The sequence below is a fragment of the Festucalex cinctus genome, chromosome 18, assembly GCF_051991245.1.
Source record: "Festucalex cinctus isolate MCC-2025b chromosome 18, RoL_Fcin_1.0, whole genome shotgun sequence".
NCBI lineage: Eukaryota > Metazoa > Chordata > Actinopteri > Syngnathiformes > Syngnathidae > Festucalex > Festucalex cinctus.
In genome coordinates this window covers 23,098,460-23,122,606 of record NC_135428.1, presented here as the reverse complement: position 1 = coordinate 23,122,606, position 24,147 = coordinate 23,098,460, and the positions used below count along the sequence as shown (strand labels likewise).

At 39.2% G+C, this 24,147-nt stretch overlaps 1 protein-coding gene across 3 annotated transcripts in view; it reads right to left on the bottom strand.

Annotated features, from left to right (window-relative positions):
- acat1 (acetyl-CoA acetyltransferase 1) overlaps positions 1–23,827 on the bottom strand; it is a 57,939-nt gene extending 34,112 nt beyond the window's left edge. The window contains exons 1-11 of one of the 3 annotated variants that reach the window (XM_077504159.1): positions 23,469–23,799; positions 23,082–23,195; positions 22,674–22,721; positions 22,475–22,592; positions 21,361–21,456; positions 21,065–21,165; positions 20,414–20,557; positions 17,659–17,809; positions 17,480–17,575; positions 17,267–17,380; positions 10,299–10,363 (exon numbers count right to left, since the gene is read on the bottom strand). In XM_077504159.1, the coding sequence (XP_077360285.1) occupies positions 10,299–10,363; positions 17,267–17,380; positions 17,480–17,575; positions 17,659–17,809; positions 20,414–20,557; positions 21,065–21,165; positions 21,361–21,456; positions 22,475–22,592; positions 22,674–22,721; positions 23,082–23,132 (984 nt within the window). In that variant the 5' untranslated portion in view covers positions 23,133–23,195; positions 23,469–23,799. Of the gene's footprint in view, positions 1–10,298; positions 10,364–17,266; positions 17,381–17,479; positions 17,576–17,658; positions 17,810–20,413; positions 20,558–21,064; positions 21,166–21,360; positions 21,457–22,474; positions 22,593–22,673; positions 22,722–23,081; positions 23,196–23,468 lie in introns of all 3 variants that reach the window. The other 2 variants (XR_013279659.1, XM_077504160.1) reach the window with 2 other exon arrangements.
- Between the last annotated feature and the right edge of the window lie 320 nt (positions 23,828–24,147).

Genomic DNA, 24,147 nt, shown 5'->3' with positions numbered 1-24,147 from the left:
GCCATTTTGATTTATGATGGGATTTGTTGCCATTTTTTGTGGCCTTTTTCAGGGGTCATATTTTAACGAACCCCTCCTACAAAATTTATCCGACTGTCTTCAAACTTGGTGTGTTTCATCTTAAGATGTTTAAGATGCAAAGTAATCGAAAGTTTTTTATTTTGTAACATGCTGTTGCCATAGCAATGCATGGGAATTGCACACCATATTTTGCGTTTTGATTAAACAGACAAAGCATTCCCGGTTGTACGTTTCACCTAAAGCTATGATAATTTGCAGGCAAACATAAGAGCTCAGGATGTACAAAAAAGTCTCTTGGAGCCATATGCTAAACCAATCAGGAAGTCCACCATTTTGATTTACGTTGGGATTTGTAGCCATTTTTTGTGGCCTTTTTTAGGGGTCATATTTTAACGAACTCCTCCTACAAAATTTATCCGACTGTCTTTAAACTTGGTGTGCTTCATCTTAAGATGTTTAAGATGCAAAGTTATCGAAAGTTATTTATTTTGTCGCACGCCGTTGTCATGGCGATGCATTGTTTGCCAAGTAAAATGCTTTTTTTTTTTGGTCTAAACATGTGCAAAAACTCATGAAACTTTACACACACATCAGGCTTGTCATCAGCATGAATATTTTAGAGATTTCTTATTCAATTTGCAATAAATGTTTCAATAGCGCCCTCTCGACATTTTTATGAAGCTTTTGCAAATGTTTTGTGTTTTATGATTCAGCTAGATTTGTAAAAATTGGGATACCTATCAGCCTAAGACTTACAAAAAGGTTTCTAAAGCCATATGCTGAATCAAAAAGGAAGTCTGCCATTTTGATTTACTTTGGTATTTGTAGCCATTTTTTGGGGCCTTTTATAGGGGTCATATTTTCAACAGAACTTATCAGATCGTCTTCATTCTTTGGCGTGTTTCATCTTAAGATATTTAAGATGAAAAGTTATTGAATTTTTTTATTTTGTCACACGCCTTTGCTGTAGCCATGCATTGTTTGTGAAGAAAAATGCTTTTTTGAGAGTCTAAATATGGGTGAAAACTCACAAAACTTTGCACACACACCAGACCTGTCTGGAACATGAATATTTTATTTAGAGATTTGTTGTGCAATTTGTAATAAATGGCTCAATAGCGCCCTCTAGACATTTTTATGAAGTCTTTCCGATTATATGATTCAGCTAGATGTGTGAATATTGGCAGGCATGCCGAATATATTCAAAAAGTATTCTATATAGCCATGTGCCAATCCATTTTGATTTTAATTTGTTAATTGTGCATCGTTTTTGGCCTTTCCATGAAACTTTAAAAACACAAAGCATGGCACTCCTCCTACAGAGTTTATCCGATCATCTTCAAACTTGGTGTGACTCATCTTAAGATGTTGAGGATGAAAAGTTATTGAAAGCTCTTTATTTCGTCGCACGCTGTTGTCGTGGCATGCACTTTTTGCAAAGGAAAAAAATCCTTCTTAATGAAGCATTCCCAGTTGTACGAAGTAGCTAGAGCTACAAAAAATTGTAGACATATGTAACAGCCCACAATGTACAAAAAAGTCTCTTGGTGCCATGTGCTAAATCCAACAGGAAGTCCCCTAGGGGCCGGGCATCACATTTTGAGCTAGAAAACTCCTCTTTAACGAAGCATTCCCGGTTGTACGTTTCACCTAGCGCGATGATAATTTGCAGGCATACATAAGAGCCCACGATGTACAAAAAAAGTCTCTTGGAACCATGTGCTAAACCAAACAGGAAGTCTGCCATTTTGATTTACGATGGGATTTGTTGCCATTTTTTGTGGCCTTTTTCAGGGGTCATATTTTAACGAACTCCTCGTACAAAGTTCATCCGACCGTCTTCAAACTTGGTGTGTTTCATCTTAAGATGTTTAAGATGCAAAGTTAGCGAAAGTTTTTTATTTTGTCGCACGCTGCTGCTATAGCGATGCATTGTTTGCCAAGTAAAGTGCCGCTTTGTTTTTTTATCTATACATGTGTGAAAACTCATGAAACTTTGCAAACACATCAGACTTGTCATGAACATGAATTTTTAGAGATTTATTGTGCAATTTGCAATAAATAGCGCCCTCTAGACATTTTTATGAAGTATTTCCGATTGTATGATTTGCTAGATTTGTGAAAATTAGGACAGACCCCTATCAGCCTAATACCTACAAAAAAGTATTATGTAGCCATTTGCCAAACCAAAGAGGAAGTCTGCTATTTTGATTTTATTTTGGGAATTATACATCATTTTTGGCCTCTTTCATTAAACTTTGCACAGACAAGGCATGGAAAAAACTAACATTTTAAATGGTCCTTGTTCCATGTAACAGTACCCCAACGTGCCAGTACCCTGACGTGCAAGTAACCCAACGTTGTGCTCAATAGCGCCCTCTATGCATTTTTATGGAGCATTTCCAATTGTATGATTCAAGCGATACACAACTAAAGATGACTTGACCTAGATTTGTGAAAACTGGGAGGCATACCTATTAGCTTAAGACCTACAAAAAGTATTCTGTAGCCGTATGCTAAACCTAAAAGGAAGTCCGCCATTTTGAATTTATTTTGGGAACTGCACACCATCTTTGGCCTTTTGCACTCACAAAGCTTGTCAAAAACATTTTAGATGGTCCTTGTCCGATTTGACAGTACCCCAACGTGCCAGTACCCCGACGTGCAAGTACCCCAACGTGGCCCAGGTTGCGAGGGCCCTTTATAGCTGCTCGCAGCTCTAGTTAGGGCCCGAGCAGCGACCGCTGTGAGGTCCCTATTGTTCCTGAAGGAATTCTTATTATTAGGGCCCGAGCAGCGGCGGCGGCGGTGCCGCTGCGAGGCCCTATTGTTTTTGTAGGAATTCTTCTTCTTCTTATTATTATTATTCTTATTATTCTTCTCCGCAAACAATCGCATTTTTGAGACACTAAACGTGACCGAAAACTCACCAAACTTTACACGCACATCAGGCCTGGCGAAAAATTTGATATTTTAAAGTCGCCATACATGATAACAGAAAAATGGCTCCTTAGCGCCCCCTACATAGGTTAAACGGATCCCTGTCCCGCTACGATTGTCCGACGGCTATGAAAATTGTGTGGCACCTGTAGCACATCCCAATTAACAAAAACCTCTTTGAAGTGTGTACCCTAAAATAGACAGAAAGTGAGGTATGAGTATTTAAATGTCCAATTTTTGCCAATTTTTGCACATTTACAGGGGTCATACTTTTGCCCGCTTCTCCTACACGGTTAACCCGATTGACTTCAAACTTGGGATGTACCATCTCAACACCTGGGACAACATCATTGTGAAAAATGAAAAGTTTTTGATATACTATATGACGGCGGCGGCGCATCAAATTTAGAGTTTAAAAATTCTTACTTCACGAAGCATTGCCGGTTGTACGTTTAATCTAGAGCTACGAAAATTGGTACACATATGTAACAGGCTATGACCTACAAAAAACTCTTTTTGAACCATATGCTAAACCTAACAGGAAGTCCACCATTTTGATTTATTTTGGAACGTGTTGCCATTTTTTTGGCCATTTCATTGGGGTCTTATTTTAACGAACTCCTCCTACAGTGTTTATCCGATCATCTTCAAACTTGGTGTGATTCATCTTAAGATGTTGAAGATGAAAAGTTATTGAAAGCTTTGTATTTCGTCGCACGCTGTTGTCATGGCATGCACTGTTTTTAAAGGAAAAAAAATATCCTTAAAGAAGCATTCCCATTTGTACGAAGCAGCTAGAGCTACGAAAATTTGTAGACATATGTAACAGCCCAAGATGTACAAAAAAAGTCTCTTGGTGCCCTGTGCTAAACCCAACAGGAAGTCCCACAGGGGCCGGGCATCACATTTTGAGCTAAAAAACTCCTCTTTAACAAAGCATACCCGGCTGTACGTTTCACCTAAAGTTACCAACATTTGTAGAGGTATATAACAGCCCTCGAGGTACAAAAAACTCTTTTTGAACCATATGCTAAACCTAACAGGGCGTCCGCCATTTTGATTTACTTTGGAATGTGTTGCCATTTTTTTTGGCCATTTCATAGGGGTCATATTTTAACAAACTCCTCCTACAGAGTTTATCCGATCATCTTCAAACTTGGTGTGATTCATCTTAAGATGTTGAAAATGAAAAGTTATTGAAAGTTTTTTATTTCATCACACGCTGTTGTCGTGGCATGCACTTTTTGCAAAGGAAAAAAATCCTTCTTAATGAAGCATTCCCAGTTGTACGAAGCAGCTAGAGCGACGAAAAATTGTAGACATATGTAACAGCCCAGGATGTACAAAAAAGTCTCTTGGTGCCATGTGCTAAACCCAACAGGAAGTCCCCCAGGGGCCGGGCATCACATTTTGAGCTAAAAAACTCCTCTTTAACGAAGCATTCCCGGTTGTACGTTTCACCTAGCGCTATGATAATTTGCAGGCATACATAAGAGCCCATGATGTACAAAAAAAAGTCTCTTGGAACCATGTGCTAAACCAAACAGGAAGTCTGCCATTTTGATTTATGATGGGATTTGTTGCCATTTTTTGTGGCCTTTTTCAGGGGTCATATTTTAACGAACCCCTCCTACAAAATTTATCCGACTGTCTTCAAACTTGGTGTGTTTCATCTTAAGATGTTTAAGATGCAAAGTAATCGAAAGTTTTTTATTTTGTAACACGCTGTTGCCATAGCAATGCATTGTTTGTCAAGTGCTGCTTTTTTTTTTTTTTATACACATGAAAACTCATGAAACTTTGCAAACACATCAGACTTGTCATGAACATGAATTTTCAGAGATTTATTGTGCAATTTGCAATAAATAGCGCCCTCTAGACATTTTTACGAAGCATTTCCGATTGTATGATTTTGCTAGACCTACAAAAAAGTATTATGTAGCCATTTGCCAAACCAAAGAGGAAGACCGCTATTTTGATTTTATTTTGGGAATTATACATCATTTTTGGCCTTTTTCATGAAACTTTGCACAGACAAGGCATGGAAAAAACTAACATTTTAAATGGTCCTTGTTCCATGTAACAGTACCCCAACGTGCCAGTACCCCGACATGCAAGTAACCCAACGTTGTGCTCAATAGCGCCCTCTATGCATTTTTATGGAGCATTTCCAATTGTATGATTCAAGCGATACACAACTAAAGATGACTTGACCTAGATTTGTGAAAACTGGGAGGCATACCTATTAGCTTAAGACCTACAAAAAGTATTCTGTAGCCGTATGCTAAACCTAAAAGGAAGTCCGCCAATTTGAATTTATTTTGGGAATTGCGCACCATATTTTGCGTTTTGATTAAACTTTGCACACACAAGGCTTGTCAAAAACATTTTAGATGGTCCTTGTCCTATTTGACAGTACCCCAACGTGCCAGTACCCCGACGTGCAAGTACCCCAACGTGGCCCGTGTTGCGAGGGCCCTTTATAGCTGCTCGCAGCTCTAGTTATTCTTCTTCTTCTTCTTTTTCTTTGTTATTATTCTTTTCCGCAAACAACCACATTTTTGAGGCACTAAACATGAACGAAAACTCACCAAACCTTACACGCAGATCGGGCCTGGCGAAAAATTTGATATTTTAAAGTCGCCATACATGATAACAGAAAAATGGCTCTGTAGCGCCACCTACATAGGTTAAACGGATCCCTGTCCCGCTACGATTGTCCGACGGCTATGAAAATTGTGTGGCACCTGTAGCACATCCCAATGAACAAAAACCTCTTTGAAGTGTGTACCCTAAAGTAGACAGAAAGTGAGGTATGAGTATTTAAATGTCCAATTTTTGCCAATTTTTGCACATTTACAGGGGTCATACTTTTGCCCGCTTCTCCTACACGGTTAACCCGATTGACTTCAAACTTGGGCTGTACCATCTCAACACCTGGGACAACATCATGGTAAAAAATCAAAAGTTTTTGACATACTATATGACGGTGGCGGGGCATCAAATTTACAGTTTCAAAATTCTTACTTAACGAAGCATTGCCGGTGGTACGTTTAACCTAGAGCTATGAAAATTGGTACACATATGTAACAGACTATGATCTACAAAAAAGCCTGTTGGTGCCATATGCTAAACCTAACAGGAAGTCCGCCAGAGGCGAGGCATCAAATTTTGTGTTTCAAAATTCTAACTTAATGAAGCATTCCCGGCTGTACATTTCACCTCGAGTTACCAAAATTTGAAGACATATGTAACAGCCCTCAAGGTACAAAAAACTCTTTTTGACCATATGCTAAACCGAACAGGAAGTCCGCCATTTTGCTTTACTTTGGAACGTGTTGCCATTTTTTGGGCCATTTCATAGGGGTCTTATTTTAACGAACTCCTCCTACAGAGTTTATCCGATCATCTCCAAACTTGGTGTGATTCATCTTAAGATGTTGAAGATGAAAAGTTATTGAAAGCTTTTTATTTCGTCGCACGCTGTTGCCGTGGCATGCACAGTTTGCAAAGGAAAAAATTCCTTCTTAATGAAGCATTCCCAGTTGTACGAAGCAGCTAGATCTACGAAAAATTGGAGACAAATGTAACAGCCCACGATGTACAAAAAAGGCTCCTGGTGCCATGTGCTAAACCCAACAGGAAGTCCCGTAGGGGCCGGGCATCACATTTTGAGCTAAAAAACTCCTCTTAACGAAGCATTCCCGGTTGTACGTTTCACCTAGCGCTATGATAATTTAGAGGCATACATAAGAGCCCACGATGTACAAAAAAGTCCCTTGGAGCCATCTGCTAAACCAAACAGGAAGTCCGCCATTTTGATTTACGTTGGGATTTGTAGCCATTTTTTGTGGCCTTTTTTAGGGTCATATTTTAACGAACACCTCCTACAAAATTTATCCGACTGTCTTCAAACTTGGTGTGCTTCATCTTAAGATGTTTAAGATGCAAAGTTATCGAAAGTTATTTATTTTGTCGCACGCCGTTGTCATGGCGATGCATTGTTTGCCAAGTAAAATGCTGCTTTTTTTTGGTCTAAACGTGCAAAAACTCATGAAACTTTACACACACACCAGGCTTGTCATAAGCATGAATATTTTAGAGATTTCTTATTCAATTTGCAATAAATGGTTCAATAGCACCCTCTAGACATTTTTATGAAGCTTTTGCAAATGTTTTGTATTTTATGATTCAGCTAGATTTGTAAAAATTGGGATACCTATCAGCCTAAGACTTACAAAAAGGTTTCTAAAGCCATATGCTGAATCAAACAGGAAGTCTGCCATTTTTTGGGGCCTTTTATAGGGGTCATATTTTCAACAGAACTTATCAGATCGTCTTCATTCTTTGGCGTGTTTCATCTTAAGATATTTAAGATGAAAAGTTATTGAATTTTTTTATTTTGTCACACGCCTTTGCTGTAGCCATGCATTGTTTGTGAAGAAAAATGCTTTTTTGAGAGTCTAAATATGGGCGAAAACTCACAAAACTTTGCACACACACCAGACCTGTCTGGAACATGAATATTTTATTTAGAGATTTGTTGTGCAATTTGTAATAAATTGCTCAATAGCGCCCTCTAGACATTTTTGTGAAGTCTTTCCGATTATATGATTCAGCTAGATGTGTTTATATTGGCAGGCATGCCTAATATATTCAAAAAGTATTCTATATAGCCATGTGACAATCCATTTTGATTTTATTTTGTTAATTGTGCATCATTTTTGGCCTTTCCATGAAACTTTACAAACACAAAGCCGGGCAAAAACGTTTACAATTTAGATGGTTTCCTATTTGACAGTACCCCAACATGCCAGGACCCCGACGTGCAAATACCCCAACGTGGCCCGGGTTGCGAGGGCCCTTTATAGCTGCTCGCAGCTCTAGTTCTTATTATTATTCTTCTCCGCAAACGATCACATTTTTGAGACACTAAACGTGACCGAAAACTCACCAAACTTTACACACACATCAGGCCTGGCGAAAAATTTGATATTTTAAAGTCGCCATACATGACAAAAGAAAAATGGCTCCTTAGCGCCCCCTACATAGGTTAAACGGATCCCTGTCCCGCTACGATTGTCCGACGGCTATGAAAATTGTGTGGCACCTGTAGCACATCCCAATGAACAAAAACCTCTTTGATGTGTGTACCCTAAAATAGACAGAAAGTGAGGTATGATCATCTGAATGTCCAATTTTGGCCCAGTTTTGCACATTTACATGGATCATACTATTGCCCGCTTCTCCTACACGGTTAACCCGATTGACTTCAAACTTGGGCTGTACCATCTCAACACCTGGGACAACATCATGGTAAAAAATCAAATGTTTTTGACATACTATATGACGGGGACGAGGCATCAAATTTAGAGTTTCAATACTCTTCCTTAACAAAGCATTGCTGGTTGTACGTTTATTCTAGAGCTACGAAAATTGGTACACATATGTAACAGACTACGACCTACAAAAAAGTCTTTTGGTGCCATATGCTAAACCTAAGAGGAAGTCCGCCAGAAGCAGGGCATCAAATTTGTTGTTTAAAAATTCTTACTTAATGAAGCATTCCCGGCTGTACGTTTCACCTAGAGTTACCAAAATTTGAAGACATATGTAACAGCCCTCAAGTACAAAAAACTCTTTTTGAACCATATGCTAAACCAAACAGGAAGTCCGCCATTTTTTATTTACGTCGGGATTTGTCGCCATTTTGTGTGGCCTTTCTTAGGGGTCACATTTTAACAAACTCCTACGAAATTTATCCGACTGTCTTCCAACTTGGTGTGTTTCATCTTAAGATGTTTAAGATGCAAAGTTATCGAAAGTTTTTTTTATTTTGTCGCAAGCCGTTGCCATAGCGATGCATTATTTGCCAAGTAAAATAAATGCTGCTTTTTGGTTTGTTTGTTTTTGTCTAAACGAGCGAAAACTCATGAAACTTTACACACACATCAGACTTGTCACAAACATGAATATTTTAGAGATTTCTTGTGCAATTTGCAATAAATGGCTCAATAGCGCCCTATAGACATTTTTATGAAGCTTTTGGAAATGTATGATTCAGCTAGATTTGTAAAAATTGGGATACCTATCAGCCTAAGACTGACAAAAAAGTTTCTAAAGCCATATGCTAAACCAAACAGGAAGTCGGCAATTTTTATTTACTTTGCTATTTGTAGCCATTTTTTGGGGCCTAATATTTTCTTCAAAACTTATCAGATTGTCTTCATTCTTTGGCGTGTTTCATCTGAAGATATTTAAGATGAAAAGTTATTGAAATTTTTTGTCACGCCTTTGCTCTAGCGATGCATTGTTTGCAAAGAAAAATGCTTTTTTTTGAGAGTCTAAATATGAGCGAAAACTCAAAACTTTGCACACAGATCAGACTTCTCAAGAACATGAATATTTAAGAGATTTGTTGTGCAATTTGTAATAAATGGCTCAATAGCGCCCTCGAGACATTTTTATGAAGTATTTCCGATTATATGATTCAGCTAGATGTGTGAATATTTGGAGGCACACCTATCAGCCTAATACCTACAAAAATTATTCTATAGCCATGTGCCAAACCATTTTGATTTTATTTTATTAATTGTGCATCATTTTTGGCCTTTCCATGAAACTTTGCAAGCACAAAGCATGGCAAAAACATTTACAATTTAGACGGTTTCCAATGAAACAGTACCCCAACATGCCAGTACCCCGACGTGCAAGTACCCCAACGTGGCCCAGGTTGCGAGCGCCCTTTATAGCTGCTCGCAGCTCTAGTTTTTTTTTTTTTTTATTTTTTTTATATTGTGCTCCTTAGTTAATGTTGGTGATCAGTTTGAATGCATTATTCTTTATTGATTTTATGTAATTTTATTTTTCCGTATCATATGGTTTGACATGGTCAGTCAAAAAAATGTTTATAGTTTAATTAAGGATTTAAATTTTATTTTTGAATTTCAGATGCACTTTAAATATTTTCTGTTACAGTTAATAAAGCTATTCTTTGTTGTAAGTTGGTCCATATTTCTTTCTTTTTATTCTCTTATACGTTAATTCGGATACAGTGTTATGCAGAGGTGTGCTTAGAACAATTTTATAGACAAAATGATACTATTTATAGTCGCGTGGGGGTGGGTGGGGCACGAGATGTTTTCTTCTTACGAGGGGGGCATGACAGAAATTAATTGAGAAGCACTGAGCTAAAGGATGATCTGTGGTTAAAATTAATAGTGTGATTAATCTGTGCTAATACAATGCGATAATTCTTTGTGATTAATTAATTAGTTGGCAGCTTATGTGTTTGTAATTGTAGTTAACTTCTTATGTTTTTGATTCATTGTACAAACCTTTGGTACAGCATATGCAGGAGCAATGGGGAAATCGATGGGTGCAACAGCTGCATCAGCAAAAGCTAGACAGAACAAAGAAAAGACCAAAATTAAATATTGGGTTTAAAACATGGGACTTACTTAAAGCCCATTTAAATTCAACTAAGCTGAGCATCATTGACAGCTGGTCTGTCAAGAAGAAGATGCTTTATACCAAACCAGCAACTCTTCGGGGATTCATTTTTCAGAATTACTAGGGCTGGGTGATATATTGATATATTTTTAAATGGGATATGGAATTAGACTATGCATTGCTGGAGCTCTCCATGCAAGCCGGCGAGACTTCCTTGTTCACCGACCCGCTCACTCAACCATTGAAAGTCAGTTTGCAACGGCGGAGCCCAACCAAAGACACGCTTAGAACCAGCCCCTCATTTGAATAACATTTTGACCTGACAGAATGCCTGCAGCATGAAATAAATATATGTGAGAGTGATTAATTTTTTTATTTATTTCGACATTTATTTTTATATTAGTTATTTTAATCTTTTATTTTTATGGCCCGAGCAAGCTACTGCTGCGAGGTCGCTCTTGTTTTTCGTTCTGATTTTTTCCTTCTTCTTTATTCTCCGTCAACGATCAAGTTTTTGGGGACCTAAACATTTACGAAAACTCACCAAACTTTGACGGCGACCATACTATATGATGGGTGTCAAGTTATTTTACTCAAGTGCAGTTCCTCCAACTTGAAAGAGAAACAAGCATCCACTTGAAGACTCCAACTGGGATTCACTCAATGACAAAAGTTTTCTTTTTCTTCCTTTTATTTTTCAATTTCAAGGTATTGACCATTAGTCGACCATTAGGTGAAAAACCTTTCAAACAAGAAAACAATATATACAGAATATTACAAGCACATTGAAACAATCTGGACTTATCAAAATACATCCTACATTAACATTTTCCATATTCAATGCAAAACCATTTTATATCAATGCAACAACTCATTCAATAAACACACAGTTAATTTTTTAAAAATCATTTACATTAGTTTTTAATACAAAACTCATTCATGTTTTAAACTTATTTAGTTGCAAATATTTTTTCCTATTGTTTTTTTCTATTTTTTTTTCCCCATTTTATCCTATAAACATACACTTAAATCAATGCTACCAACTAAGCCCTCATTCAACTCCTACTTCTGAATCATCGCAAACTCTTCACCACGTGTGACTGAAAGAAGGCTAGAAACCGAGCATATCAATTCAAACAGTTAAACAATTAGCCAGCAATCAACATCCTTATAGTAAAACTCGCACTCCTAAACACCGTGCCTCTCACCAAGTCAATTCAACAGGCCTGGATACATTCAAACTCAAACAAGTAATCACACCCAAACAATTAGCATTGCTAGACAAACACTAATATATGTTGCTCTTACCGGCTGCCTCTTCAATTTTTGTGGAAGCTTGCCCTGCACTCTGATCACAACACATCTGTCAGTGATACTCCAGAGTGTGCCATGGTGCTGCTCGGTAGTTGCTAACTGCAAGGCTGATTTTAATGTGACACCAAGTGGTGCCACGCCTTAAATGCTCTGGACACAACAGGTGGCCTACTCCCATCAGTCTAAAAATTATCTATATTTGTTGACTAATCTTAATTCCTCCTTTCATATTTATTTTCCAACATTACAATATTAATATGCTTAACTTAATATTTACTTGTTTAAATATTAATCATTCTCTATGAAATTAAAAATAATTTTGAAGACAACAGGTTTGACTTCACAATGGGGACACTAAATATTGCTTTTAAAATTTCATTTGTCCAGAAAGAGCAAATGCTTAATAACTCCCATGTACAAGCTCCAAAAAATCCCAAACTTCTCATGCAACTTAAAGCAGCTCTATGTAAGATTTAAAATTTCAAATCTCTACTGCCACCTGTGGCCGAAAACAAACTGCACGCTCGTACACGCTGCGCGCACTCGTACGTGCACGACCTCAATACTGAAGACTGGGCTCTTCATATCCAATTAAACTATGTTTTAAGAGGTAAGAAGTTTTATAATGTTATACAAAGCTGGCCACTTCACGGAATGAGACTCTCGATCCCCACTAAACAATTGATGTCCACGGGACGTGCAGATCATATTGCTTTAGTCGGTTGAAGTCCAGTCCTGTGCTGTACTCCAAAACGATGTGCAAATTATGTCAATTAATTGGACCTCATTCCGATGTTAATATGCAGTTACATATTGTAGTCACCCCGCTCGACGGACGTCAACCTGATTCTAGTCATTATTAGTGTATGTCACCCCCAGGCTAGCGTCATTGTGCATGAGCCGAAAGGTGGGCTGTCATTTATGGAAATTGACGATTGTGAAAAACATATAGACCCATTCACTACTTAGTGTGATATGGCCGTGAATGTTATCGACATTCAGTAGTACCGTTCACATTCCGTTAGCATAATGTAGCTACAATAGGCTGTTTTCACAGAGGAAAATAAGCCGACATTTAGCCTGATTGAAACGCCGCGGAATGGAACGTCTGTTCTTCATAAAGTCATTCTGTTCTATTACATTCAACTTTGCCGCCCCTTTCACGCTAAATGTTGCCGTCCACCTCACTTTCACCCCAATAGTTACGACCGAGGTGATCGATCTTGAGGTTACTGCTATTTGAAAACAACACATTTTCTTCTCAATGTCAAGATACTCGCTTCTTACCTTTTCGAGTAGAAAGAAAGGCAGCTGTGAATCACTTTTCTAATCCAAGTCCCATCTCAACGCTCTCAACCGCTGAAATGTCAAACCAATGTTCACTCTCGTTCTCGGCGCCAGTCACTATCAAGTTTAGATTTTTATTTTTTTTCGTGGCACTTGACATTGTTTTCTTTTCTTTTTTTTTTTTTTTTTTTTAGCAGCCTTCCGCGGAGTAACAGCGGGTGTCTGGGGCAGCAAAAATCTGTACTAGTTCCGTCTTCGCGCGACAGGAAACAACTGACGATGACGCGAATAACGTCACATCCCGCAGACAGAGGGCGGGAAATTCGAAGGATTCGGACCGGACGCTTCCTAAATAATATTGGCCAGAGGCTTGTAGGAGTACCCATTGTGAACAGCAAAGATGTTGATCTACTAATTAGAATATGTTTCAGTCATAAATGGTCAAATAAAAAGGCTATTGTTAAGATTTTTTGGGGGGAAATCCTACATAGAGTAGCTTTAATAGTCACGGCCTGAAAACATCTATATGATAAAATTCGGTTATACATATAGTGCCACCTAGTGGTGACAATAAATGCCATACTTTGTTTTTTCTCAAGTTTTCATAAAAACCAGCAATCCAGCATCCAAACATTTTTCCATAAAATATGGGTCAAGCAGTGTACACAAACCCATTGAACTGTGTGCATTGTAAAAAATAAAAGTAGTCAGACTCAGCGACAGATCAGAAAATAGAAACACCACGTATAATAACATGACTGTAACGACCGGGTATTTTTTTTGTTTTTTTTTGTCTCCTCACTGTTCGTTCGCACATGACAGGTTGCTTTCACGCGTCCTGTGTCCCGGGCCACGTGGCTCAGCCTGTAATAATAACAGTGACTGTCACAAATATATAATTTTTGGGGTTTTGTGTTGTTTGTGTGTTAAAGCGTAGAGGACGGGAAAAAAATCCTAGCCATTGCAACCATGGATCACCCAAAAAATTTAACCCCCATAAGACTAAAGCGGAAAAACGTGACGATATTACCGTATACCCCGGTGTGATGAGGAGACGGTGAAACGGTGCCATAATCTTAACTGGGGATGGGAACCTGTGGGTACCTCACGATACGATACGATATGCGATACAAGGCTCACGATAACGATTATCTCACGATATGACGATACTGAGATTATCAATATATTGCTCAGGTCTTAAATCCATGATAATCTACGATAAAACTAATCATAAAAAAATAAGAATACAAATAATTATTTAAAAAATAAATAAATACAATAAAAAATAATCAAATTAATAATAAATCAATAAATAATAAAAAGAAATAATCAATAAATAAATAAAAAATCATAGTATAATAATAATAATAATAATAATAATAAATAGAGCTGCGAGCAGCTATAAAGGGCCCTCGCAGCCCGCGCCACGTTGGGGTACTTGCGCGTTGGGGTACTCGCACATTGGTGTACTCGCACATTGGGGTACTGGCACATTAGGAGCACAGTTTCTTTGAACATGGCATGATAAACCTTTACATGTGGATTTTTTTTTGCCAGGTGTGATGTGTGTGTCAAGCTCAATGCGTTTTGGTGATTGCAAAAATCAGCGTCCTTTTTTATTTTTAGGGAATGAGTTGACCTGATTGGTATTTTTTGCAAAAGTATATATACCCATCATCGCTCGTACTCATTGCACGAGTTGCTTTTATTGTCCATAGAGGCTATCAAAAATAAATAAAACAAAATAAAAAAGGACATATGTTTGGATCGGTCTGATACCAGTGAACATCTTGAGTAGTGGAAAGTAAAAGAATATTCATAAATGACTTAGTTATAGCACTTACAATGAGTTTACACTTGTTGTAAAAATACCGTAAGTGGGGTATTTTTATTTATGCCTCAAGGACTAGGTGGCGCTGCATATATAAATTAATTTTTTCATAGAGATAGCTTCAGGCCTTGACGTTAAACATACATGTCAAGTTTGGGACTTTTTGGAGCATGTACCGGGGAGTTATTAAGCATATCCTTTTTCATTGCGAAACGTGTTTACAATTTTACAATTAAAGTGGGGTATTTTTTTTTATGCCTCAAGGGCTAGGTGGCGCTGCATATATAACTGAATGTTGTCATAGAGATAGTTTCAGGCCTCGACTATAAACATACATGTCAAGTTTGGGATTTTTTTGGAGCATGTACTGGGGAGTGATTAAGCATATCCTTTTTCATTGCAAAATACAAATTTTGATGCCCCGTCCTCATCATATAGTATTTCGAAAAGTCAAGATTTTTTTCCCCCCTGTCGTTGGCTCAGGTCTTGACATGGTCCAGGTCAAGTCTGAAGTCAGTCGGATGAAACGTGTAGGAGAAGTGGGCAAAAGTATGCCCCCTGTAAATGTGCAAAAATCGTCAAAAATGGGACATTCAAAAATTCGTAGCTCACATCCTGTACATTTTAGCATATGGGTCCAAGAGACTTTTTTGTAGGTCTTGGGCTCCCTCATACACCTAAAAATATTCATAGATCTTGCTCAAACGTACAAGCGGGGCTGCTTCGTTAAAAATTTCTAGGGGGCGCTATTGAGTCCTTTTTGGAAAAATATCACATTCTACGATAAAATATTTCTCATTTTGCCAGGTCAGATGTGTGTGCCAAGTTTCATGAGTTTCTGTGCCAGTTTAGACCCTCAAAAGTAGCGTTGTTTTCTTGGCGAACAGTGCTTAGCCACTCCCACAACGATTCAGGAAAACTCACAAACTTCATGTTGTGACATCATGAAGGCGGAAACCCTCATCTGAACAAATATGAGGAAGGTCCAGTTAACGTGGTTGGAGATAAACGTTGAATAATAATAGTAAGAACAAAAATTGCCACTAGGTGGCGCTATCAGTAAAATGAAATATAAGTTTGTAGATGAGTTAAGGACTGGACTGTCATCAATTGTGTGAAATTTTGAGAAGATAGGATCATCTGGGTCAAGTTAATGCAGCTTTTATTGTCACGAAAAATCTTCAGACTTTACGGCACCGTAACGGCCACGCCCTTTGGCGAAAAGTTACAATATTCGGTGTGGGGCATGATCAATATGTTAAGACTTTTCAGACAAATTTTTAATTGGATCCCTTCAACGAACTTGGCACAGTAGCTAAAAAAGTAAATTATGACATTTATTGTCACCACTAGGTGGCGCTATATGTATAACTAAATTTTATTAAATAGATGTTTTCAGGCCGTAACTATTAAGTTGCATGAGAAGTTTGAGATTTTTTGGAGCTTGGACTTGGGAGTTATTAAGCATTTTGTCTTTCTGGACAAATGAAATTTTAAAGGCAATATTGATGCCCCGTCCCCGTCATGTAGTATTCCGAAAAGTCAAGATATTTTGCCCAGTTGTAGTCTCAGGTCTTGAGATGATACATGCCAAGTTTGAATGTGCAAAAATGTGACAAAATTGGACATTCAAAAATTCATAGCTCACTTCCTGTACATTTTAGCTGCATGGTCCCAATTGACTTTTTGTGCGTCCCGGGGTGATACACGTGCCTGCCAATTTTCGTAGCTCTAGGTCAAACGTGCCAGGATTGTTTTTTATTTTTTTATGCTAGGGGGCGCTATATAGTCGCGTTGTTATGACGTCAGAATATCAAATTTTTCGCCGGGCCCGAAGAGTATGCAAAGTTCGGTGAGTTTTCGTAAATGTTTAGGTCCTCAAAAATGCGATCGTTTGCGGAGAATAAAGAATAATAATTCAACAATAGGCACCTCGCAGCGGTAGCTGCTCGGGCCCTAATAATTATTACAAAAACAAGAGGGACCTCGCAGCGGTCGCTGCTCGGGCCATAATAATAATAATAATAATAATAATAATAATAATACGATCGAAAAACAATAAGGACCTCGCAGCGGTAGCTGCTCGGGCCCTAATAAAATAGATAAATATAATATATAATATATAAATATATAAAAATAAAAAATAAAACTAAGCTCATGAGTCTTCTTCGCCTGAAGACTTCCGTCCATTTTCCCGCCACTCTTATGAGGTACTCCCCCTAGTGGCCCGCCAAGTAATTACTCGATAAGTCATGAACAATGGAGCCGTTATAGTGGCTGAATATTAACTACAAATATCGCGATACTTGCGCAGGCTTATCGATAATCCATCAGCAGACAAAGTATCACGATATCGATATATCGTCACACTCCTAATCTTAATACCACCCAACCCTAATAAATACCATAAATTGTACTTGCATACAATCCTGGCCAGGGGAGTGACATTGTGTCTTTTTGCAGCATCTGCTGTCATTAATACAAGGGCAGCAGCCCCATCATTCAGAGTGCTGGCATTGGCGGCAGTCACTGTGCCTAAAAAAACAAACAAAAAAACAATCAAAACATTTAATAGAGGCTTCCTAAAAAAAAAAAAAAAGTAGTGAAGGAAAAGCAAAATGATGGTTAGGTTACCATTCTCTTTCTGAAACACTGCCTTAAGTTTGGGAACTTTGCTGAAGTCCACCCGCCTCCACTCCTCATCTTCAGACACGACCACATCAGGTTTGCCTGAAAATCACAAGACCATTACATAAAGCAAGAACAAATAAAGCAAGATTAAAGAAAACCAAAATTCTGCACCCCCTACCAACCTCTTTGTGGGATGCTAACTGAAACAATTTCCTTGGCCAACACTCCTGACTCATATGCAGCTTTACTGCGAGTGTATGAGCTGATTGCGTAACTGTCTTGCTCCTCCCTGGAGATGCTGATCTTCTTAGCGGTGTTCTCGGCACAGTTGCCCTGTTTGGTGAATACATAAAATATGACCACTTGCATGGAATCAGAAGCTGTCAGAAACATTGCCAAATTCTCATAGACAAACATCCTTTGACTAAGCAATGCCATGTACAACCCCTAGCAAAAAGTATGGAATCACCAGTCTTGGGCGAGCACTCACTCAGACGTTTTATTCTGTAGATCAAACTCAGATAAAAAGCATGAAACAGTTGTCAGGTCATTCCAAAGTGCAACATCTTGGCTTTCAGAAACACTAAAAGAAATAAAGAAAAAACATTGTGCTGGTCAGTAAATGTTACTTTTATATAGCAAGTGTAGGGAAATAAATATGGAATCACTCCATTCTGAGGGAAAAAAATATGGAATTACTCCATTTTGAGCAGAAAATAAGGACACACCCAGTCAATTTCCTTTCCTTAATTGGACACCTGCCTCAAATTGCATCTGCTCGTTAGTCAGCAGTTAAAAACAGTGCAGCTATCACACCTTGGAGGGCTGCTGGACCAAGTGGATTGGCAAGAATCATGGCTCCAACAAGGGAGACGTCTCTTGAGAGAAAAGACAGGATTATCAAACTTCTTGAAGAAGGTAACTCTACATGTATGGTTGCCAAAGATGTGGACTGTTCACATTCAGCTGAATTGAAGATCTGGACCAAATACAAACAGCATCGGAAGGTTGTTCAAGTCCAGCGTACTGGTACACCAAGGAAGACATCTAACCCGGGATTTACACCGGATGCGGTTGCGGTGCGGTTGCGTTCCGGCGACGCAAGCAATTAGATTACATTCATTTGAATGGTGCAGTTTACACCGCATGCGCGTGCGTTGCGTGTCGACTGCGTCTAGGCTGCGGCTTGCCGCAGCCCTTCCGCAAGGATAGACCTATTTTCTATTTTTGCCGGATGCCGCAGCGGTAGGCCTCCAGCAAATGGCAAGCTAGCACAAAACACATCGAGCGGGACAGGAAGAATAAATTTCCGGTTACCTTTCAAGATAAAACACTCGCCAGCTCCTATTTCGCAAGCATGTTAGCAAAAGGTGATGTGGGCGTAGACGGGCCTGGAGTTAACGTGCGAGGTGCTCATTCACGGTTTAGACACCAGCGAACATGGACGAGGAGAGGTTTATATTGGAGGTAGAAAGCCACAAAATAATAAAAGTCCACCTCTCTTTCTGCTTCTCTGTTGAGCACAGACTTTCTGTGTGTTTGTCGTTGTTTTTAATGCCACATGATCGCGCGCGGTCACACGAGACACGGCGGGAAGTGGTCGGCGACGGAGCTGCCGGACCGCAGCTGTGCGGAGCCGGTGTGAATTGGCCAAAAAATTGACGCGTCCAGAGCACGCAGTCAAGACGCACCGCACCGCAGCCACACCGCACACGCAACCGGTGTAAATCCCGGGTAAGCGTCAAGACAAACAACTAAAGGCCATATGTCTTGAAAACAGAAAATGCACAAGACAAATAAAGAAAAAATGTGAGGAAATTGGAGTCAATGTATGTGACAGAACTCTGCAAAATCTCTAAAAGAAAATGGGATTTACATCCAGGAAAGCTAAAAGGAAACCATCATTGACGCTTAAATAAAAAAGCACAAGACTGCAATGGGCTAAGGAGAGGCAATCATGGACTGTGGATGACTGGATGAAGGTTATCTTCAGTGATGAGTCACGAATCTGCATTGGACAAGGTGATGACGCTGGAACTTTTGTTTGGTGTCGTTCCAGGGGGATTTACAAAGAGGACTGCCTAAAGAAAATGTCAAAATTTACACAGTCCTTGATGATATGGGGCTGCATGTCAGGCAAAGGCACTGGGGAGATGGCTGTGGTTAAATCTTCAATAAATGCACGTTTACATTGACATTTTGGACAGCTTTCTTATCCCTTCAATTGAAAAAAATGTTTGGGGATGATGAAACCATTTTCCAAGATGACAATGCATCATGCCACAGAGCAAAAACTGTGAAAGTATTCCTTGGAGAAAGACGCATCCAGTCAATGTCATGGCCTGCAAATAACCCAGATCTCAACCCAATTGAAAACCTGTGGTGGAAGTTGGGGTGAAAAAAAAAGGTCCACAGCAAGGCTCCGACCTGCAAAGATGATCTGGCAACTGCAATCAAAGAGAGTCGGCACCAGATTGATGAAGAATACCGTTTGTCACTCATCAAGTCCATGCCTCAGAGACTGCAAGCTGTCATAAAAGCCAGAGGTGGTAACTAAATTCTACTGATGTGTTTTGATTGTTTTTTTTTCTTTGTCTGTTTTTCATGATTCCATATTTTTTTCCTCAGAATGGAGTGATTCCATATTTATTTCCCAGCACTTGCTCTATAAAAGTAACATTTACTGACCAGCACGCTGTTTTTTCTTCATTTCTTTTAGTGTTTCTGAAAGCCAAGATGTTGCACTTTGGAATGACCTTACGACTGTTTCATGCTTTTTATCTAAGTTTGATCTACAGAATAAAACGTCTGAGTGAGTGCTCGTCCAAGACTGGTAATTCCATACTTTTTGCTCGGGGCTGTAGATAACTCAAAAAACAAAAAAAACAAAAAAACATTTTCCATTGTGGTAACATTTAGGCGTAAATGGACAGTTACCATGTGGAATTTATTGTATACATCAGTGAGTCCGTCCTTCACAATGAGGTCTTCCATTCTAACCCCACCATAGGAGGGTGTTTCTCGAGCCATCACGTAAGGCACATTGGACATGCTCTCCATACCTCCTGCCACCATCACATTCTTAACAAGAATTAAAATCACAGAAATAATACATCATGCCAAAGCCAGATTTTTGAGTACCCTTAACTGTAAATTAGATTTGTAAACACACACGAAAAAATTTGAAACCTGAATGGGTTTCGAATTTTTTGATGCAGAAATTAGCACATAACATGAATCTCTAGCAAAGCTAAAAGTTTTTATGTACACTGAGAGAAGAATACAAGGCTTACTTTTCAAATGCTGAGCCAAAAAGAGCAGCGGTAGCTGCTCGGGCCCTAATAATCCGAGACAAAAACAAGAGGGACCTTGCAACGGTAGCTGCTCGGGCCCTAATTCCTTCAGGAACAATAGGGACCTCGCAGCAGTCGCTGCTCGGGCCCTAATAATAATAATAAGAATTTCTAGGGAAACAAGAGGGCCAAGCAGCGGCGGCGGTGGTGCCGCTAGTAGTAATTCCTTCAGAAACAATAGGACCTTGCAGCGGCACACCGCCGCTGCTCGGGCCCTAATAAAGGCTTGAGCTACCTGGTGTCCACACATTAGACTCTGGGCCGCCATCATGATAGACTTCATCCCAGAGGCACAAACTTTGTTGATGGTTGTTGCTGGAGTGCCAAGTGTCAAACCTAAAAGTAATAAATAAAAATAATCATCTCTGAAAATCAAACACTAACAATTAACTATTATGTTGCTGCTGTTCCATTGCACATTTACAGAATGTCACCACAGCGAGGCCATGTAGTGTCATTTCAATCGCTCAAATAGGGCTTAATGAATATATTCGCGTACTATACAAATATTCAATTATTGCAATGTCACACCTGCTCCAAGTAAGGCTTGTCTGGTGGGAGCCTGTCCCTCTCCTGCTTGGAGCACGTTGCCCATGTAGACCTCATTCACATCTTCAGGCGCTATTCCTAAATTCACACAATGGAATTTTTTTGTAACATCAAATTCAATGTTTATGCATGAGCAGGGTTGGGGGAGGGGGTGTCCTCTATAAAGGCTCCGGGATATGCTTGCTTGAAAATATCAGATTAAACTTTGAAGCCAGATTTTGCATGAAGGAATCAGGGAAATGCAGTGTTTCCACTGATTTGAAATCTACTTGGGTGGGTGAACACCGGCGAGAGGGTGGTGGGTCTCTGTCCTGTTACTTGCGTCTCCTCTAGCCTCAAGATCTACAAGTGAGTGATGGCAAACTAACGTTAGATGCGGTATGTCTGGCTGTGACTAGGGATGTAACGATAAGGGCGATATCGGGATATTAAAACTGCCACAATATCGTCGTTGTCATGTTCACAATATTTAAAAGGAGCACATCTATTGAAAAAGTGAGGTTGATTTCCATTTGTCCAGTTCTAGCACCCTCTAGTGGCTAGTTTGTTAGAGCAATTTAATTTTCATTAGGGATGTTTTGGCCTTCTATGTTTCAAATCTATGCTAATTGTCAGATGAAGGGGAACCTAATTTGCTTGTGAAGCGATCAATGTGTGCTTGCATTAGCAAGTGGTAAGTGCCTCAATATTGTTATTAGAGATTGTAGGTGGTTTATATGCATAGCTGTTTTGTACAAAAACACAATATTGTGCTTTTGTTAGTACAATCTCTTTAAAAAAATAATAATATTGTGATCTTTTTTAAATATCCCCCTCCACACACACACACACACACCCCACACACACACACAACGTTGTAATAATTATTGTATCGTGACCTTCATATCGTGATAATATCGTATCGTGATGTTTGGATATCGTTACATCCCTAGTCGCGACACGTTTTGGTTTGTTTTTAAAATATATTTGTATAAAATTTTCTTGAAAACTTTTGTGTGGTGGCCAGTTTACTTGGGTGACCCGCCAAGTATTAACATGGTGTGGGAAACACTGAAATGAGAAACTATTTTCCCAAAGTCTGTACCACATACTGTACCTGCTTTATCTATCGCTCCCTTTATAGCAACAGAGCCCAGTTTTGTAGCTGGGACCGCTGCCAGACTGCCCTTGAAGGAGCCCATTGGAGTGCGGACTGAACTAACAATGACCACTTCCTGAAACCATCACAATACATTCAGTGTTGCTGGACACCCCAAACAGGAACACATACAAAAATGTGCCAATTATAAACTTACATTGAGAGATGGACGAGACGTACAGGTTCTTGACAAGTATTTGTGAATCTACAGGAGGAGGACAGTGATGCATTGTTAGTAGTTACCGTTGAAAGTGGGCACAAGTTGGAAGTCCATCCGACTTAGCTTTAATGTAACAGTTGTCATCTGAATTCCTCGTAATAACAAACAACGGTCGGCAAATAGCAAGACACAAATCACTTCAAGAGCATGAAACCTAAACCGTCATGTAGTGGGCTAACTGTGGCAATAATGTATCTTCACAGTCAAGGGCGATCGTAAACACCATAACGTAAGCTAGCTAGCTTAGCCGCTGTTTACAACTGCAAGAGCCCGTTGTATTGCCTCGTGTTGGCCACCCTAAGGCCACCCTTTACATACTGTATTGCTGAACACACCCATACTTACGAAGCGCTTGCATGTTCCAGCGCGTATGGTTAAAAATCCACTGGATAACATCTTTTAACCCGATGAAACACGTCTGTGGCCACTTCACCTTCGGTCGGGTACTACTACTCACAGCTGTGGAATGAGCATACAATATCATACATGCAGCCAATCACAGTGAGAGGTGTGTTGCTATGACGGAACCTGCAGCAGTATGGACTATCGTTTAAAATAACTAAAAATAACGGTTTACAAAAATCAACTGATTATAGAGCAGTATAGTTTATAAAAGCGTAGTCTACAAACTTACAAATTATAGGCCTACATAAATACTTGTTAATAATCATAACAATACGGCATCATGTGAAATAGCAAAAACATGCATAACAATCAGCTATATCTCCTGACCTATCGAAATCGTCAGGTTTAAACTGCTCGCTGTTGGATGCAGAAAAGCCCTCTCGGCCATCAGCCATGGCCACTTATGATTCACTAAATTTTGTCCCACAAATCGGTGGACCAACCACTTTTTGCGCTATAAGTAAATTATACTAGCACTTCACCGCCAAAAGTTCTCCACGCGTAATCATGCAGTTTTTGTGTAATTTGACATTAAAATTCGCTATTTTTATGACGTGGTTGACGTCACTGCTGGTCATGTGACGGCATGCCGACCAATCAAAGCATCGACTTGGGCAAGTAAACGGAAGTAAACAAACATTGCATCTTGGGTGAGCCGGTGTCGGTCTAGATGTGATCGGGCTGCTGCCAGATCGTGTGCTCAGTTTGATTTGGATGTCTGTTGTTCTCGGAATTAATAAAAGCGCAAAAAAAAAAAAGAAAGTATCTGGGTCGCCTAAAACGTTAAAGATGTAATTTAAATAAAATGTACGGACTGAAATTGTAAAAACATAAATAAACCTAAGAATATAAACGCAAAATATATTGAATAAATAATAATATAGATCGACTAAATGATGAATACACATATAATTGTCTTATGTGACAAATATTGTCAGTTGTAGCGAGTAGTGACGGGATTGGGTGTTGTGACAGCCTCCTTAACCGTGAGATCATAAGAAAAGCT